General features: G+C 36.6%; 1 protein-coding gene across 2 annotated transcripts; it reads right to left on the reverse strand.

Moving 5' to 3' along the window:
• Positions 1 to 3,184: 3,184 nt before the first annotated feature.
• LOC112518964 (protein CMSS1) lies at positions 3,185 to 17,781 on the reverse strand. 2 transcript variants are annotated; one of them, XM_025126791.1, is made up of 7 exons: positions 17,456 to 17,778; positions 13,291 to 13,486; positions 12,599 to 12,671; positions 7,811 to 7,860; positions 6,661 to 6,774; positions 4,141 to 4,325; positions 3,185 to 3,555 (listed from the first exon to the last, which is right to left on the reverse strand). In XM_025126791.1, the coding sequence occupies exons 1-6, from the start codon at positions 17,709 to 17,711 to the stop codon at positions 4,193 to 4,195; spliced, it is 822 nt and encodes a 273-aa protein (XP_024982559.1). In that variant the 5' UTR covers positions 17,712 to 17,778; the 3' UTR covers positions 3,185 to 3,555; positions 4,141 to 4,192. The 2 variants fall into 2 exon arrangements, with proteins under 2 accessions (XP_024982559.1, XP_024982568.1); XM_025126800.1 differs by lacking the exons at positions 3,185 to 3,555; positions 4,141 to 4,325 and adding an exon at positions 4,353 to 4,892 and having other exon boundaries at positions 17,456 to 17,781.
• Positions 17,782 to 20,505: the final 2,724 nt, after the last annotated feature.

The following is a 20,505-nucleotide window of genomic DNA, read 5'->3' on the forward strand; positions in this document are numbered from 1 at the left end:
TAATTATGGATAGTGCTATTTGCTTGACACCCCACTCACATTGTGCGTGAGTGCATAATTATTGTTTCGTTTACTCATGTTGGCGATAGAACATGTAGTCACGGGTGTGTTGTCATTAGATTTGATAGTGGGCTCGTGGCTTTAGCATTTAAGCATACAATTTACCTTTGTGCGTTACAAACTACCGGTTACTTATCCATTGTGTGGATTAAATCGTTTTATGAGTTAAACTTCTTAATTATTATTTTAAAAACCTGTGAACTCGCCAACTATTTCAGTAGTTGACCTCCTTCTTCGGCATGCTTTTCAGGTGTTCATCAATAAGGTTGGCATATAGGAAGACATCATGTGGCAGCATATCGTTTTCCTCATTTTGTCAATCATGTTATTTCCCTTTTGGAAAAGTTATAATTTTATGACATTGTAAACCTTTGAACTATCTTCTTTACTATGGTTGGTGTTGTCTTCTACCTTATGATATGAAACCCTTCAGCTGTTACAATTCGTGTTTCCGCTTTAGCAGGGTGTGACAATAACTTTTTTCAATTAGAATAGATAATTTAGGAAATAAAAAATTATCAACAATTATTACATGAATTAAGTTATTTCAAAATAGAACAATTTGAACTTCAAGGGAGTCGAACCCGGGTTTGTTACAGAGAATTGCATGTAATTCATGAGCTGAACCATATGCTTAACTTATGCCACTAAGAAGCCGTTTATCAAATGCTTATCCGGATAAGCGTTTATCATGTACATTATCTTACTAGCTAACTATGACAAGGACTAAGAATCTTACCTGGTAAGAGCTAAGACAAGGACCTAGAGTTTTACCCGATAAGTGAGTGCGACGATTCTTACCACGGTTAGCGTTACCGGGTAAATTGTTGCATACGATACCGTTTTGGTGGACTAAAATCTTACATAGTAAGTAACCGATAGTGTTGACTTTTACCGGTAATCACTTACCAGAATAAACATTTGGTAAACGACCCATATACGAGTTTCCTCTTTTATAATTTATAGGTATAATATACCTTGGAGGGCCCATGCGATGACACCACAGTACACCCTCAAGGCCGCCCCTATTCAGTGGAATAATTTCTTAGATGTATTACCACATCCCAAAAGCTAGGCCTAGTTTTTATAGACCAATGAAATATTTATATTCAAATAGTTATTTATTTGGTACTTCTTAATAAAATATTTTAACACTTAAAAAATGGTACAACCAAATTAATACACTTGTGTAGGTTATTTTCACATGAAAAAAGAAATTATATAATTTTCATGTCAAAGGTCAAACTCGTCAACTAATCAACGAGAATGATCCCATAAACAAAAACTTTCTTTGTTTGTTTTTTTCATTTTCAGTTCTTAATTATCATTTATGTTTGATTTGTTTAGACGTTTTGTAATTCAGACTGTTTGTTTTATTATTATTTTCAGAGCCTCTTATCATTTAATAGGGTCTGAATAAATAAGAGGTAAACTAGTATTTTAATTCCTCTTATTTCATATTTTATTTGATTCCCTTTGGCTATTGTTTCTTTCTCCATCAAGTATGTCACTGTCGTTTCATCACCCATGTGAAATGGAAGCCCCCACCTCTTCTCTCTAGATCTCTCTCTCTCTCTCTCTCTCTCTATATATATATATATATATGTGTGTGTGTGTGTGTCAGTGTGTGTGTGTATATATGTGTATATATAATTTATATACGTATAGGTTAGCTTAGAAGATTAATATAAATCATCTATCAAAAGTATCGATCTTTCAACAAACAAACTCATCGGCATCAATCTCAATAGCATCAGAAGTCTGAAAGGTATCCAAAAGATTCTTACCGTGTTCCATCTGTTAAGCAATTGTTGAAATGAATTTTGGCAACGAGAATCTTATGAAAATCAAGAGAATTATGCAAAAATTTTGCACCTGGTTTTACAAAAACAAACTATTGGTTCAAACTTCACACGTTTGTCACTTTACAAAAACAAACAGTCTTATAATTCAGACTTCAGCACCACCTCTTATTAATCATAAGTAAAATACGACTTCAGACTTCAACACCTTTTAGAAAACAAACGCAACCTATATCTAAAGGCATATCGGCAATTCATTCGACATTCGTAAATGGTAAAACCATCAAAATTAAGGCATCTCCAACAGTTTTGCTATAACAGAATATGAAAAGCCAAAATCTCTAAAAAATATTACATCAAAACTCCAACAGATACTCTATTTTAGCATTGACTATATTAATAAAATATTGAATACATTTAATAATAAAAAAAAATTCTCCTTACACATGTAACTTCAATAACTTTAATTTGTTGGATGTAATTAAAATATTATTTCTCTTTCTTCTATATGATTTTAGAGATTTCTCTAAATTTAAAGATTTTTACACTCTCTCTCTCTTCTTTTCTTTATTTTAGCATAGAGAATAACATAATTGTTAGAAAGAAAAAAAAAAAGTTAAAACTCCTCTGTTTTTCCATTTTAACATACTTGCTAAAGATACAAGTTTGAAGTTTGTGACCATTATCTACAAGATATGTTAAAGACTGATACCAATTTTTCCGGTAAGATCATACACTTGTATCATCTTTCAATCTAGTTCACTTTCATAAAAACGAACAATTCATACGAATGTCAAAAGAAGTCATTTACTAAACACTTACCTTGGTAAATGTTTATTGGTTCAATTATCTTACCAGGTGAACATAACAAGAATTAAGAATCTTATCCTGTAAAACGGAAGACAATGATCGAGATTCTTACCCGGTAAGTGAGGGTGATGACTCTTACTTGGTAAGTACCTACCGGGTTATAAACGCATATTCTCAGTCCATGTTGATGACCATGAATGTTACCCATAAGGTAAATTAGAATGGTGAATCTTCCTGTTAAGCACTTATCCGATAAGTGTTCGGTAAATGACCTTTTACTATTCGTCGTGAGTCGGATCTTCTAGAGATTTGCATCCTCTACAGAGCGATCCAAATGCACACAGAGATCTTTAGAAAATATTTTTGACTACCTGGATCAAGACATCAAAGCGGAAATACTTGCGGAAAGTATACATTGCCAATTGACCCACCGAACACCCAGATTACCAGTAAATCCCAACCTCCTCCGAGGGAGTGTCCATAAGTTATATCTATATATAAATATTATATACTTAGAAAAAGTATACATTTTCGCTATTGAAGGTTTCCAGACAATAGCCATTCAAGCTTTTACAAGAGCACTAATATGTCTTGACGATGCAGAGAATCTAGGAAACGAACGTCGTTGCCGACCCGTTACCTAAGAAAAACATAATCTGGAAATAACAGATCATGAAATCTAACAATATCTAAACGTTACTCTTTCCGTCTCGTAAAATTTAACTAACAATAACCAAATGTCACCCTTCAATGATGACATAATAGAAATAGCTAGTAATGACTTCTATGTCCAAGTTTTCTGGTCTTCTTCCCATGATTTGTCTTCTGTGCTCAGAAACATTCATGATCCCACATTTCCAGTCCCTAAGAATCCACTAAAAACCTACAATATCATGAAATCCAGACAGTGAACAATTTAGAAAAGATGAAAACTTTAGAAGAAAATAAAAAGAGCAAAATCAACATAATTGGTTTAGTTTATATTTAACATAGCGAATAATTTTTTTCCTTAATCAATGTAGCAAAGTTTCAAAATTTTCTATATGGTATCAATTTTGACCTGTGCTGATCTTGTAGCATTTGATGACGTAGATACTCATTTATGAAAGATTTATAGCAAAGCATACCATAAACCTAACATCCATGTTATCAAATGTTACATGATTATCAGGTTACCTCTCGAAATGGGTTAAAAAGATTATAAAATTTTGAACTTTGTTATATTGATCGGAAAAAGTTCTTTGATACACTAAATAGGTACTAAAACAAAGTTCATACCATTTTCCCCAAAATAAAGTACATACGTAAATTACGTACGATTCATGTTTTGGTTTTAGCATGTCAAAATAAGCATGAAAAGAAAATGACAGAAAGAACAAGGTGTAATGTTCACATATAAACTGCTTAACAATAATATACAACCTGCGGAAATAAATTTTATAGAAATAAAATCGAAATGGAGGCGTACATATTGGGCAGACGCAGCTTCTTGAGCTCCCCCACAAACAAAACGCGATTGCTCACCCACTGGCATCCGTTTTTCCCTTCTTTTTGAAGTTGTTAGCATTGATGGTACCATAAAGACAGATGCGAAGACTGCCATCTAGTACTCGCTGGTGAAAGTGAGTTGTGTACAATTCCCAGAACTCATCTCTGCATTAGAGACATATAATTCCTCAATACTTTAAAACAGTTCCATGAATGTTAAAGATTGTTGCATCAGAGAAGGATATTTACAACAATGTAGATACTCCCTCGGTCCCAAAGTGAAGTCCATGATGAAAAAGGCACCCAGTTTTAGAAATATGTCATTACTACACATTTTTAATTAACTAAATGACAATTTTGCCCTTAACACCAGAGGGAGTATTGGATTAATGAATTTCTTTATCTCATAATTAAGGGTAGAATTGGAAAGTAGACACTTATTTTTGAAAGTGGACACTTATTATGGAACAAACTCAAATAGAAATGTGAAGACACTTTATTTTAGGACGAAGGGAGTAATAACTATAGGTAGATGCCCCCAAGAGAAGTTCAAGATTTCCTCAACTTTAGGGCTTTGTTGGGGACAAGGAAGCAAGTATAATAGAACGTTTTAGAAATGAGAAAAAGAAATCCTAGTAGAAATCTAATACTAGTAAATGAAAATAGCCCAAAGCGAAAGAAACCCCATTCCAGTTTTCCTTTTTTCGCCCCCATGTCGCCACACAGCTGAATCTGTAGATTGAACTCAAGTGTGATAAAATTATAACGGCAGTTAAAGAACGTTGTAAATCAAGGCAAATATGAATAGATATTTCTTTTCTCGCTTTTTTCTTTAAAAACAGTTCCATTTTAAAATCTTCAAGAAATTTAAAGAAACTACTTGGCCAATCTCACACATGATTAAATAACAATTAACTAAAAAATTAACTTGGTAGAAGGAAGGATAATGTAGGAATATCATATTTATCCTAATGTTGAACCATTAAGGGGCTGTTTGTTTGGCTCTTAATGGTGACATTAAGAGCCAACCTCTTAATCGCTAAGAGGCAAGGGTTGTTTGGCAAAAAAAAATGAACCTCTTAATGGTTACAAGAGGCTCTTAACCATTTAGGGGCTAGGGCTCCCCTCAACGATTCAGAGGGTTCTTCTTCCATTTTTGCCCTCTCCTCAACAGCCCGCTGCTCCCACGATCGATCCATTTTTGCCCTCTCCTCCTTCCGATCGATCTCGTCTCCTCCCACGCCTCCCACCTTCCTTCCTCCTTCCAGTCGATCTCGCCTCCTCCCATGAGTTGCTGCCTCTCCCGAGTTGCTGCTGTGTCTCCTCTCCCGAGTTGCTGCTGTGTCTCCTCTCCCGAGTTGCTGCCTCTCCCGAGTTGCTGCTGTGTCTCCTCTCCCGAGTTGCTGCTGTGTCGCCTCCACCATCTCGTCGCCGCCGAGTTGCTGCTGTTGTCGCCTCTCCCGAGTTGATAYTGTGTCRCCTCTCCCRAGTTGCTGCTGTTGTYGCCGCYGCTCGTTGCCTCCGCTCGTTGCCTCCGCTGSATCCTCTCCTGTCAGTAGGGTTAACAGTAGCGGCTCCGATTGATTCATCAACTACAGCAAATATTGTCGGTTTTTCTCTGTAATTTTGGTTTATCATCGATTTCTAATTCTGGGTGTTCGTCATTTTGAGTTTGTTTTAAACTTTGGAAGATTAATTTGACGTCTTGATGAAGGGTTTGTTTTAGGCTCGATCATTCTAGGTGTTTGTCATTTTGTTTTAGGGTTTCTAATTCATTTGATGTTATGAATTGCAGTTGAAATCAAGTAAGGTATTTGATGATCAATTCCATGTTCTGTGTTACAATTTTTCTCTAGAAAAACTTGAACCCATTTGGGGGTTTCGGACTTCCAATTCATCCAGTCCTAAATCAGGGTTAAAATGGTAATTTGTTGTTATTCAGAGAATAGTTACCAAACAACATTATTTCATTCAGCACTTAACCATTATGACCCTCTTAACCATTCTGACCACTTAACCATTCTGCACCAAACCATTCAGCAACTGCCAAACAGCCCCTAAATAGATTTTTTCCCCTAGGGCAGAGAATAACTATAAAAAGGATTCTTTTTAGAAGGGAGCATTTGCATTTCATCAATATGTCTACTAATCCATAAATATAACAACCCTGAGGCCCTATGGCTACAGTTTTTCCTTTTGCTAGAATCACCGTAGGAAAAATTCTTTACATGGTCTTTCCCTTGCATGTTTGCAGAAGGGCTGTTTCAGAGACAACATGTGAACTTTTGATCTACAATGTTGCATTCACTGTGATGTCATGTTGATCACATGTGAATTATTGGCCAATCGTTGGCTATTTTTGTATCTGTAACTAAACTAATAGATTGCTTTTCTTTTACAAGCCTTGCTTGTGCAACATTGTAGCTTCATGAATGACCCATTTCACTAAAATGTAATAATGCTTAAAGTAACATAGAATGGAAGTTCTGGAGAATTTTACCTGATTTGAGGGATGCTAAAAAGAGAATATCCCTTGACGTCTGAATGCATATCAAGCACAACAATGGCTAATCGTGAGAGACACAATGCTTCCATGTCAATTAACTTTTTGATCCTGAAACAATTGGGCATTGGTAATATCAAACCAACGAAAGGCATATAAACATCATAACTTGGAGCAACTAGTCTAGCATAAGAACTTCTATGAAAAGAATCTAGTTAAAAATCGTAGCACTAGTTTAAGGATGACTCCTAAAAGATCCCTTGTCCTAGATCAGCATTCACCAGCATAAGATGACCAAGGGATAGACTGAATTTACAAAAAGAGGCTAACCATTCTACATGGACCTTTATCTTCTTGGGGGGGGGGGGAGAGAAAAATAAGACGGTAGAAGTACTGGAAAAGGGATGAGAAGGTTCAATTTAATAGAAGGAAAACATGGCAAACAAATAGTTTATGGATCATAACTTCATAAGAGAATACCAACACATATACATATACTCAACATATAACAGCCAGGCTATTACGTTTAGTCATTTTGTTAATTTAACAATTTCACTGTGTTCTACTCGCAAGATTTGAGTGAAAATGGAAGGTGTGACTAGGCCAATTTACCTGGCATAATGAGAATCGAAGATGGGGACTACAAAGTGAAATATGGAACATTTGAAAAAAAGAGAAAAAAGGTCGAATGAGGGGTACCTAAACAAACCTATTGGGAATTAACACATTAACTGACCGTCTGGTGATATGCCCATAATGTGATGGAAAAAAATTTAACTTCCTAGAGGTGTTCTCTAACAAAATCTCACAGGGCAGAAAAGACTACCATGACTATTTTCACTTACAATTCAATTATAGTTCAATGTTATTTGTGCTCAACAAAAAAGAGAACAAGAAAAACATATTACGAGCCCAAAGATCACACATATATAATGAGCAAAGAATGGTCTCATAGTAAAACCCCATCGAGAAAATCAAACCATGATGACTCCTAAGAAAATCAGCCAGACAGTGAGACAGGAAGACCCCATGTCCCATCCTGTTCTGTCCTGTCCCATGTACCAAATGTAGCCTAAGTAGCTTAGCCTCAACTATGGTGACTCTTCAAGTATATGAATTTGTATGTGAACATACACCTCAAGCCTACCTGCTTGGTGTCCCGCAAGCAACATTGACATGATTCTTTAAACAGGAAACCTGAAGGCAAGAAATAACACATATATGAAGCCCATGATTAACAGCAAAAAGGCAGGAAAAACAAACTAGATATAGATAGAAGACAACTTGCAGTTGAGACAACAGTTTTGTATCCAACAGCATGTCTAAAAACATATGATAATGTTGAAAATGCAGAATGACAATTTCAAAGGGCAGTAATAAGGAAATCTTAAACCGGCAAAAAGTGGCTAGAATTCTAGAGAAGACCTAGCTTCTATTGATAACATCCTCAAGCGCATTGCACACAATCAGAAATACAAGTACAATATTCAGAACATCCAATAGTCATATGCCATAACAAGGGTCCAGATCAACCAACTACTTTTCAGTTTCAAAATTGATATGTCTAGTAAACTTATGATATGCATTTGTTCAGATTAAAAGAATAAAAAAGTGCAACAAATTTTATAAATGATGTACATTTTATGTATTCATTTTAATTTTGTGAATGAGAAATACTAGATGTAACAACCAAACTTAAAAGGTGGACAACTAAAACCAAATGAAGGAGTGCTCCTTATAACAATAAAATCCACAATGAAGGCCCATATGGAAAAAGTAATCTGCATTTTGCCAATAAGTTAAAGCAACTGACCAAAGGGACATTGGCCTAGTGGTAGAGCCCAGCCTCCAAGGAGGTCAAGGATTCAAACCTCACCAAAGGTGAGGAGTGTGTGTGAGTATTTGTCGTATATAAATATTATACTGCCTCAAAAAAAGTTAAAGCAACCGATTTGGGACAACAACAATAATAAGCCTTTATCACGGATTGGTTGAGATAGGCTGAACATCAAACCAAACAGAGACCATAAAGTGGTTCACTTCTTCTGGATCAGATTTGGTGACAACAATAACCTTTTGTTTATTAATTATGATACTCTACTTTTGTGTTCATATGGCTGGTGAGGAGGAATTAAGCAGCCATACAGTAAGGATAACAATCAAGTTGAATGACACAAATTCGATATGGTTGTCAACTGTGTACACAAGGCCTCAATATCATGTGAGCATCCCCCCATTATTATTACTTGTGATTGACAGACAACTGATAGTGACATTTTATATATGTTTTTTAGCAACATATGCGGTATGCCACAGCAATGACATGCCCAACTGCCAAATCCTTGTGGGTCAATAAGTAGGAGCTTATTTATGATCTACCGAATCTGACTCCAAGTGCTGCCTTTCAAAAAAATCTGACTCTTAAGGGTTGTCATCTGCTCATGATTAGGAGTCCTCAGCACCTGCAGCTAAAGATGAAGGTAGAGGTACAAGTCTCAGGAGAAAATCATTCAGAGGGTTTTAGAACCATTAAGAGGCAGACCCTTTTTTTTCCAAACAAGATTCACCTCTTAGCGATTCATAGGCTGCCTCTTAGTGGAACTATTAAGAGGTCAACAAACAGCCCGATAGTTCTTGTAAGGAATGGATAAAGTACACCACATGATTTTGTGATCTAAAGTCGAGGGTTGCTATAAACACAAACAATACACTACATTGTACCCCCTATGACGTCCCTACTCCTTCCCTTCCCCTAACCTCATAGTCTTGTATCGTCTTCTCTCTACCCTCCCCTTACAATGCCCCACCCCCTATTGCAGATCTTATTGCCCATGTTGTCATTGTTGGCTACCCTTACTGGGACTGTGGGTGTTTGGTTTGCAGAATTCCAAGGATTCTGATAGAATTAGAACAACAAATCTATTTGACAAAATTCCTTGGCCATGTTTAGTTCACACATTGAATTGATTTAATTCCTCCAAATTTTGTGAATTCTGCGATTGAAGGATTTGATCATTTAATTGCATAAGTCAAGGAGAGAACGAGATTCTGGGAGAGTTCTGGGTACAGGATGTGGTGACAGCTCAAAAAGGGATCTGGTAGAAATTTGTAGATATATGTATCATTGCTTATCGTTATTATCATTTGTCTGACCACTTTAAGTCACACTGTCCAGAGCTCCATCAAAGGAATTCTCAGGATTTTACTAGCTCAGACAATAGTAAGCAGTGCATTTCTAGGTCTGCTGTCCATAATGGTGAGAAGCTCAAAGTGACCCACTTCTCTGAGGAGGCTATTCCTCATGCACCATAACACACAGATGATCCCATTACTTGTCTTTTTGCCCTTGCTACATCTCAATCATTGTCCTAGGTGCTTCTCTTAACATGATTGAGAATAAAATATCTTTCCAACAGTATCCTCTTCTACACATCCCTTATTTAGCTAATCACTCCACCAGTCCACTTAGAGGCATTGGACTAGTAAAATCGAACTTTGAGTTCAATGTCTCTAATGCTTCTATATATGCCTGTTTTTCTTGATAGTGTTTTGTCTATCTATATAGTGGGGTTATTTGGCAGTTACTGAATGATTTGGTACATAATGATTAAGTGGTCAGAATGATGAAGATGCTCTCAAGATATAGTGAAAAATGAAATATAATTGTTTGGTAATTGTTTACAATGAAATTAGGGCACTTAATGGTTAAGGGAGACCCATGATACAAAACCATTCAGAGGGTTTTAGAACCATTAAGAGACACTTTTTTATTTGCCAAACAAGATTCACCTCTAAATGATACAGAGGTTGCCCCTTAATGGAACTGTTAAGAGGTAAACAAACAACCTCTTACTTAGTTACAAAGCATACTACTGAGTCACGTTCTAACTTTCAGAACCCAGGGATTCCCAAGGATAGGAAGTATAAGCCATGAAACTTATGGTGAAACAAGTCCTTTTATGTTTTTTATCTTAAGGGTTCCAGTGAGAAGGAGAGTTAGGTGAGAAGCGTAAGAAAGGATCTCCACCCTTGGATGGACATTAGGATGAGATGCACTGGATCAATCCCCGTATCAAGAGCGATTCATGAGTGGGTTTGAGATTAAAGGTGATCAAGGGTCCAGATCCCTTCTCACGCTTCTCACGCTTCTCACATTAACTCTCTTTCTCACACAATCATTTGCCTTAACATATATATATGTATTGTATGTATATATATTTTTATAACAACTCATCACTGTTTACCTTTTCTATGGGTTTTCATGGGTAAGCATATACATGTCTTCCCTATCTAGGAGTACGTCTAGGGACTAGTAGTATGTTTAAATTTACTTATTCACATGTTCAAAGCCCTCACCTTTTTGAGCCAGTTTGAGGGTTCAAGGATTGCCCCAAGAGAACAAACTTTCACCCTATTGTGTCCCAGTTCCAAGAGAAGAAACAACAAAATCAAAAACCAGAGAAGGAAGAAACACAAATGTGTTCCATACAACTCCTCGGTGGCATGTTGGCACAACAATCGAGGAAAAATGTAAAGAGGTCTGCTTAGTAGAACCTGCATCAAAAGAAATATATTGACAACATAGGCTCAACATGGAAGTGCAGAGCGAAAGGTATACAACTTCTCAATCCTATGAAATCACTCCAATGAAGGCTAAATGCATCAGGTTAGCTTAGTACTGACAGAGCAAGAAACCCACAATAGAAGGAATGCCGACGAAGCAAGCTCAAGATAGTGGTACACCATGAGGGACAAGTGACCTGTAAGAGATCATGACAAGGGCAACCCAAGTTCAATGGAGGAATTGTTATAGATTGTCTAGTTCACTTAAGTTCCAATGAAAACCTGGTTCTGGTTGGTACATGTTGGACTTCTCTACAAGCATTCACCAAGAAGTGCTACATAGAATTCTCTATGCTTTGTAGAGTTCTCCTGCATATTCTAGGTTACTCATACATCATGTAACATTTCATAGGACAGAAGGTTTTGTCATCTAGCTTGCTCATTTAAGAGATGAAGACTCATTTTTAAGGGAAGGTCCCTCTAGTTTTTAATCATCCAAGAAAAAGAAATCTAACAAGCATTCAAGATATTCTCTCTTCAGGTCTCTCAGACTTCTGTGAGTTCTTTGACCAAACCCCATAGCCAAGCAAATCAAGTTCACTTGAAATCCACAAAGCAATTCAAATGTCAAGGCTGCATGATTGGTTAAGTGGAAAAATCCTACCCCTCATACATTAGGCTCAAAAACCATATAATATATTAATTGGAACACCCTGAATACATATACATTTACAGAGTAGGTTCACGACCTAAAAATGTAAAGTAAATATCATTCACGCAAGCATGCTCCATGAGTTAAGTACTGAAGCGCCATCAAAAGCTATTAACTCATTATCACTATTATTACCATTGAAAAATGATAAATACTTTATCAATTAATTGGTTAGAAACCATAGAAAACAATTAATGGTAACAAAAATAGAAATGCAAATTCTTTTCCCTGCTACGAGTTTGCATAATATCTTACCCACCTCTGCTGCTAATTTTTCAAGCACATCCTAGTGAGTGACCACACAAGCTCTCAGATCTCTACCAGGTTAATGTGAGAAAAGATAAATAACCCATCTCAACTATCATAGGTCATTTAGTATGGCAAGTTTAATTTACAAATAAGTAATTCTATCTTTCTAGCAAACTCCTGAATAATATAATATCTCGTATAATATGCTCGTCTCATACCAAGATTTATACTTTAAACTTTGGTATTTGACAATTGTGAAAGCACAATTTTGGGCCTCTAACAGGTACCAACCCAGATGATGACATGAGATATATCACTTACGCACAACTCCCCCCCAAACCCAAAAAATATCCCTTTTTAATGATCATCTACTACCTAGTGTCCACAAAGGTTCTTGAAAGCAGTCATTACCTGATCTTCAATCTTCAAATGCTTCGCAAAAAGTTTTGCAGCATGGCAGTCTCTAGTGAAAGGCTTCAAACTCCTGCAGGTTTGTCATGAAGAGAACAAACAAATAAACACTTAAATTACTTGAGAAAGTTTTGATACAGCTTTAGGCATGCTTTCATTTCATTTGCACTTGATCATTCTAATTAATTATAATACAGCAACAGATATTTTAATCAACTTAAACAGGTTATATAGCAATCCGAATTACCATGATATTGACCACACATGGTTCAGTATAAGAACAAATAGTTCTAAAGAATATTCTGATTACGAGAAAAAAACATGTCACTTCCTGGAAATGTTCTTGTTTCTTCTTTCTCTTCCTCTGCTTATTTCTTTGATCAATCATTATGTTTTTTTGGGTCCTACTCTCTTCAAGTAATAGACCTTATATGCATCCCAGTAGATAAAGTCAACTCACACACTGCTTGCTAACTATATAGGTTGTATCAAATAGGTAGCAACAAAGCCTCGGTCAAACATATTTTACAGAAGTACAAGAATATATTCTTTAGTACAAAACGATGAGAAAGTACCTAGAGCAGATATAAAAGAGAAAGAAAAGATACAGAAGAAGGAACTTTATATTCCTCACACATCACTTGTGCATGAAGGGTCAGTTTGCAACTAGTTTCAAGACACGAGCAACAAACCTGAGAAGTTCCAGTGATCTTAAGGCAGATAAACTAATTGTAAGTAGTGCTGGACTCCCAGGTTCAGAAATCTTCCCAAGGAGCTGCTTTTTACATAAGACTTCTTTCCAAGATGGTCCAAAGGCAGCCTTCATATGTTCACTTAAATTACTGACATCCTGAGGTAGACTTTCAGATAGTTTGAGAATACAAGCATCTGCAGCAGCATTTAACCAACATAACATCTTAGCAAGAGAAAGATAGATGAAATCTGTGTCTTCCATTAAAAAGCTATTACATGTGTGTATATAAGATGCATCATGTGCATTGATTCCTCATGTTAGAGACCACGATGAAAAGGAAATGAGGAGCTAATCAGGAAGACCAAAACTTTCAGAACGAACAAATCAATTATCCATGTTCTCTTTTTCCGTGACATGACCCCACTTATGCAGGTCCTAAAAGTGCATCACTCTTTTCTTGTGTTCCCCTCAGATCCAAAAGGGAAACGTTCCATTGCTTAATTGCATCATTGATCCTCCACAGATGACAACAGAGGAGCTCAAAATCATTAAAGTCAATCAGACTGAAAAAATAACATATGAAGAAAATGCAACTCAAATATGACTACAAGTTTGGGATTTTATTGTTGTGCATCATAGTTCATGAAACGGTTGAGTAACTAGATTTATTTTCACAATAGAGAAATGCCATAAATTTATTATGAATTTGACAGATCATTTCAATACCTAAGCACCAGATAAGGATTTCAAATTTGAAGACAGTATAAGATAACTTTTCATCAAATTGTTATCCAGCTTCATATCACTATGTTGTTGTCTTATTAAGGCTTTTTTTAATTCTTGGAGCTTCTGGACCAGTTTGAACACTTCCCATCCATGATGAGATGGTTGAAGATTTCATAATACATTCAATAACCATATCAGGTCTTCATTTCTTATTATGAAGAGTTATAAAAAGAATACTGGATCAAAAAAATTCTGTCAAGATCAGAATGCAGAAGGCCATAATGAGTATTGAGTAGAGTTTCCAGAGCAACTGGGAATCTACAATAAAAGGAAAAACGAAGTGTAGGCGGGATTTTTAAGAGAGGGGAGGGGTTGTTTGTTTACCTCTTAATAGTTCCATTAAGAGGCAACCTCTGAATCGCTAAGAGGTGAAACTTGTTTGGCAAAAATAAAAGTTTGCTTCTTAATGGTTCTAAAACCCTCTATATGATGTTGTATCTTGAGCCTCCCTTAACCATTCAGCGCCCTAATTTCATTCTGAACAATTATGAAACAATTATATTTCATTTTACACTATACCGTAAGAGCCTCTTAATCATTCTACACCAAACCATTCAGTAACCGCCAAACAGGCCCGGAGTCTCCAAATATGAGAAATGAGCATCATTAATCGACATATAACTTTTTGCAACCAGAATAAAAGGTTATGTTCCTTGCAAAGCACTCTTCAACCCCACACACAGTACTAACATGATTTGTGCTCATTTTGAAAAAAACATTGTACCTGCTGGTACTGCTATGAGCTCCCAACAGCATAGATGTGGATCTAAACCTTACAAGTGTAGTCAAGGCTATCTCCCATGTAGCATCATGCATTCAGACATTCTTCCATCAGATCAAGACTTGTTAAACATGCCGAAAAAGCAATTATCGTAATACTTCCTAATTTGGAAACACTAAAAACTCCGTAAATGTTACTTCCATAGCAGTTCAACTATAGGCTATTGTTGCCATTGAGCTAGTACTAAGAGCCATAGAGAACAGATGACAACTTTGAATTCCTCTCACGAGCCGCTAAAAGGATTCAGTAACGACTAAGGATGATACTTATGGTAGACCAAGTCTCCCACCTCCATACTAGACCGAGTCTCCTACCTCCATACTAGTCCCCCTCCCCCGGCGTGTATGTATGACTTCATCAACTGCTAGGCAACCTGTACATTTTCCTTCAAACCTGAAAGCTATTATCTATGGTTATGGCAGTTCTTCTACTGCTACAAGCTTACCCAAGTCCCAACCAAGATGTCTTCCCAACATAGATGGTGTAGAGAAAAAGATTCCAAAGCTGAATGGTATGTGGTGTTGAACAATGAACTTCACTCGGACATCGGGAGTCAACTGCTCCATGCCCTTGCATTCATATTCACATATCTCCTTCAAGAGCATCATTGTTTTGACATTAAGACAAGAAGAATAATAAACCAATGTAAGCATCCATAAACCACAAGTGCCAAGTCACTCACAGCTCAAATTTTATACTTGTACGCATTGGATTGACTAATGAAAACCATTCTTCTCTGGAATGGTAAATTATACCTCTTACAACAAAGATATAATGCATTCTGCTTGTAGCCAATAACTTGGATCCTTCTTTGTACTTAAATTGACCAATCGGTCTTTTTATATGTGTTTAAACATAAAATGCTGAACATAGTTGAAAAGTCATGACCAAGTTAGGCTAGGTATCAGGAAATGACATCTATCATAGTAATGTTAGCTTTTTAACAGAATAACTCACTTTTGTATGTTTTAAGGTTACTGAAAAGACCTTCACTTCAAAAGTTTGTGAAATAGATACTTAATCTAACGAAATGGAATACTGCTCTTTGAGAAGAAATCAGATCTTTTACCAGAAGTTTAGTGACCAAGTATCTTACTTCTATGATTTCACATTTGTGGTGCTAGTTGTTTTGCATCCAAGGCTGTGTCTGGACACCTAATAAATGTTTAGGCAATAGTAATACCCAACTACGTGTTTCAGAAACTGAAGTTTCTCGGAATTACCATCAGCTTAAGGATGATTTTGGAATTTGGCTGTGCTCATTAACTGTACCAAGTGCCTACCAGTTCCAATGGTCTGTGAACATAAAATTTATGCCAATTCCCATGCAATTTAGACAAAGCATCTCAAGACCCACAGAGTTATTGACTGAAGAACCTCATTTATTATCGTGATTTGGTTCCATCCTATGTACTTCCCTGATTTCGTCACATCCATATTATTTTATAGTACTTGTAGAAAGTAACCTTTATATCTTCGATGTATTTTCATTGAAGACGGTCTCCATATCACTTCCTTAAATCTTACCCACATCTATTTTGCTTGTTTAGATTAAAAAATATGTGGTATAGAACTGTGCATGCTTGACAACCTAAATGAAGCCATCAATCAATATTTTTAAGGAATGCATATCAAAAGCTTTCTTTTTGTAACAGCGGTCTCATATGATGATTAAGTGGACCTGCACTATAAGTGTCTCACAATTATTAAATGTCTAGGACTTTATTTAAAGAAACTAGGTTAGTCTTGTAAACGAGTATCGGTACCATCAATTGGTAGTTTTAAATCTTTGCAATAAAATAATTTGCTTTATCAATAAGGGCCATCACAAAATAAAAGTGTTGCAATTTTTGTGGGTGGAAGGAAGGAGTATTGACAAAAACAGATTTGCAAGTGTCCTACTCAGCCAATATAATTCTTGTCAAGTTTGAAACTAAAAATGAACCAATTGACATAAAATCCAAAAACGAACTATTTGGGGCGTTAACCATGCCAAGGTTTTAAAAACAGAAACGTGCCTCTAGGGGAGTAAGCCTCAAGGCGGAAAATAAAAATATTATATAATATAAGTCATATCTAATAATAACATTTAATAACATGACCGTCATAACTCTAGCTTTGTCTAATAAACATGACCGTTTCAAGCTTATATTTTTTCAAAAGACCTGTAAAAACACACAAGAGGGTTGAAACTTTTCCACAAACTAGTTCATACCCCCCTGGTAGTTCATAAAACCACACCAAGGGTTTCAAACTCAACACCTATGAAAGCCATTTGGCAAGCCCCACTGGGCCATCCAAACAAATCTCCCCGAGTAAACTCCACAAAGTTCAGAAACGCTACTTACCCTAGAAGTTAAAAGTTTGATGAAACGTTCAACGAAACTGTAATAAAATTGCTCGAGTGTTGGTCTTAAATACTTTTCTGTATTAACAAATAAAAGAGCATTTGAATCAACTAAAATCAATTAATATGTAATAATCACAGCAAATAGGCAACTTTGGCTTAACAATGTGGTAACATAAACGGTCAACATCAATTATATATAAACCATAAACTGAATACAGCTATTAAAACCACATGGAGGCGGCATACCTGTGAACGATTCAAGTTCGAGAGACGAAAGTTGTATGCTATTTGCTGATTGATACTGCTGAATGAAAAACTCCAGCTGCTGCGAAGTGGTTAACAGCAATTCAGGTGGCGGTGGCGGTGGCGGTGGCGGCTTTGGCGCTGCTTCGGACTCGGATTTTTTAACTTTTTTTGATGATTTGATCTTGGGTTTGAGACCATGTTTCCCTGGCCGCTTCGAAGATCCATGGGATTTTGAATGTTTCTGTGGTTTCGCCATGCTATTCCACTCACCGGTCAAAGCCGTTGGGTGGCGTCTAGGTTTACAAATATATAGGAGGGAACCAGAGACCAAAGGGATCCTCTTCTATTCCAATAATCATTATTACCAAATTGTATAAAAATAAATAATACATACGAATGCCTTTTTAATAGGCATCATTTGCATCAAGTTAAGTGAAAATAACCAAAATATATTTTATTTATATTTGTTTAATTATGGTGTCGGAGAAAGCAGTGGCTTAGCATGGTAATGGGCAGAGATGGTGCGGATTTTGTAATCCCCGGCCCCAGTTTGAAGTAACATCCCATGTTCTCGGTCCTGACGGGTACGAGGATTAGCATCTCGTCTCCAATCAAACCTTTATCAATCTTTGGTCAAGCCCCATAAATAATATCCTTTAATTTGATTATACTGGGGATCCTCGGCCGCGATTTGAGTAACATCCCCCGGTCCCGTCCCCGATTTGAGTCTACCGGGGATCCCCGACCCCGGCCCTGGACCCATTTTAGCGGGGAATTCACGTCCCCATTCGGGTCGGATGAACCGGGTTCCCCACCGGATCAGGGCAAATCACCATCCCTAGCAGTGGTTGTGGTGATGATGGTTGAGGCGACAGTATTGGTGGAGGTGGATGGCGGAGATGGTGGTGGTGACAACAACACAAGGGTTAGGGTGGCAGGGGTAGGTTGTGAGGGTGAATGTGGTGTAACAATGGTCAGAGTTGATTCAATTGGATTCAATGTTATATTTGCCTTTTTAAAATCAATCTATAAAATATTTGACATTCGTCAAGTAATAAAATTCAGTTCTTTGACTTATGCAATTAAATGATCAAATCCTTCAACCGGATAATTCACAAAATTTGGAGGAATCCAATCAACTCAATTTGTGAACTAAACATGGCCAAGGAATTTTGTCAAATAAATTTGTCGTTCTAATTTTATTAGAATCCTTAGGAATCCACAAACCAAACACGTACAAACACGGTAACTATAACCAATGATGACAACATGGGGCAATAAGATCTGTGAGTGGGGGTGGGGCATTGTAAGGGGAGGGTAGAGAGAAGATGGCACAAGACGATGAGGTTAGTAGGGACGCCATAGAGGGTACAATGTAGTGTATCGTTTGTTTGTTTTATCAACCCTCGACTTCATATCACAAAATCATGTGGTGTACTTTATCTTATTCCTTACAAGATGAGGTTGTTGTTTACCTTTAATAGTTCCACTAAGAGGCAACCTCTAAATTGCTAACAGATGAATTGTGTTTGCTAAAATAAGTCTGCCTCTTAATGGTTCTAAAACCTTCTGAATGATTTTGTATCCTGGGTTAAGTCTTATTGTAAGTGTACTAAAGTTGAGGGACTTGTTTTTTAGAACTCTTTGTATGTAATATGTGATGACAAAGTCTCTCTTAATATACGTATGAGATTGTGAGTTCTACCATTGTTGATATGATTCTGTTGTTTATATACTTGATATACTGGGAATTACAATTGGTATCAAAGCAGAAGATCAACTGATTTGGATTAATTTTTTGTGTTCTTGAAGAAAGCGTGAAAGTCGGCTGTGATTTTGATTTGTATGATTTTGATTGTTCTTGATCAATAATCTTGTTTCTTTCTACTCGATTTTGATAGGGAAACATCTCCGAGTAGCTTAATTCCGCAATTAAACAAGTTTTGATCATGAATTTTGAGTTTTTTGAAAAGTTATTGGTTCGAACTGTTGTTTACTGTTTGATCATAAATTCATCGATTTAGGTCGGTCTTGGTAAAACTTCAATTTTTAATAGTGTTTGTAATCAAGTATCGATTATCGTATAAAAAATTCCTTGCATTTGGATAAATTTTCGACATAAAGTCATGGATCAGTGTTGAATTCTTAAGAACTTCTTTGGTATCGCACATGTTGTGTACGACAAGTTCAAGTTATTGCATGACAAGGTTTTGAACAATACAATTGTCGCACAAGTCTTGGCGAACAACTTATTTTCATTGCACAAGTATTGACCTACAAGAGTGGTTATTGTTAGGATCCAAGCGCATACCACTACGCCAAAAGCAGTTGCTTGTTGAGAAGGCACAACTTATTTCCTTATAGCGTAGTAGTCAGCGCCACGTTTTGATTTAGGAAGATGCTAGTCAATGACCCAACAATCCCCCCAACATCTGCCAGCACTAACAAGATCTTCGCTAAAAGATAATGGCGGCACTACATGCCTTTGGCATTATTATGGACCTCATGGATTCGAACCCATGACCTTCTCCGACACCACATGTTGTGATCCAAGAGCATACCACTACTCTAAAAGCAATTACTGATGTAGAATGCACAACTTATTTCCTTATAGCGTAACATTCAGCGTCATGTTTCGATTTAGGAAGATGTTGGTCAATGACCCGACATTTATTGCGCAAGTGTTGACCAACAAAGGGTGTTCATCGCATAGTATTGTGCGACAAAATTTGGTTCCTCGATCAAGTGGTGTGCGATAAAGTTTATTTGCATAGTGTTGTGAGACAAGTTTGATTTATCATACAACCTGTGTGCAATATCTTTCAAGAGTTTGGGATTGTTACTGTTCTATGTGACAAAGTAGTTTTGTTGCGATATATTTATGTTGTTTGTGTGTTTACTGTATTAATTCAAATCATTGTTCTACGATCATACAAGTTTACATGACAATGTCGTCAAGAGAAGCAATGGCTATTGGATCAAATGTTAAACCTCATGTGCTGTTTAGAGGTGATTATCCACAGCGGAAGGATAGATATTTGGATTTTATT

This window comes from Cynara cardunculus (assembly GCF_001531365.2).
Source record: "Cynara cardunculus var. scolymus isolate 2C chromosome LG 1, CcrdV1, whole genome shotgun sequence".
Taxonomy (NCBI): Eukaryota; Viridiplantae; Streptophyta; class Magnoliopsida; order Asterales; family Asteraceae; genus Cynara; species Cynara cardunculus.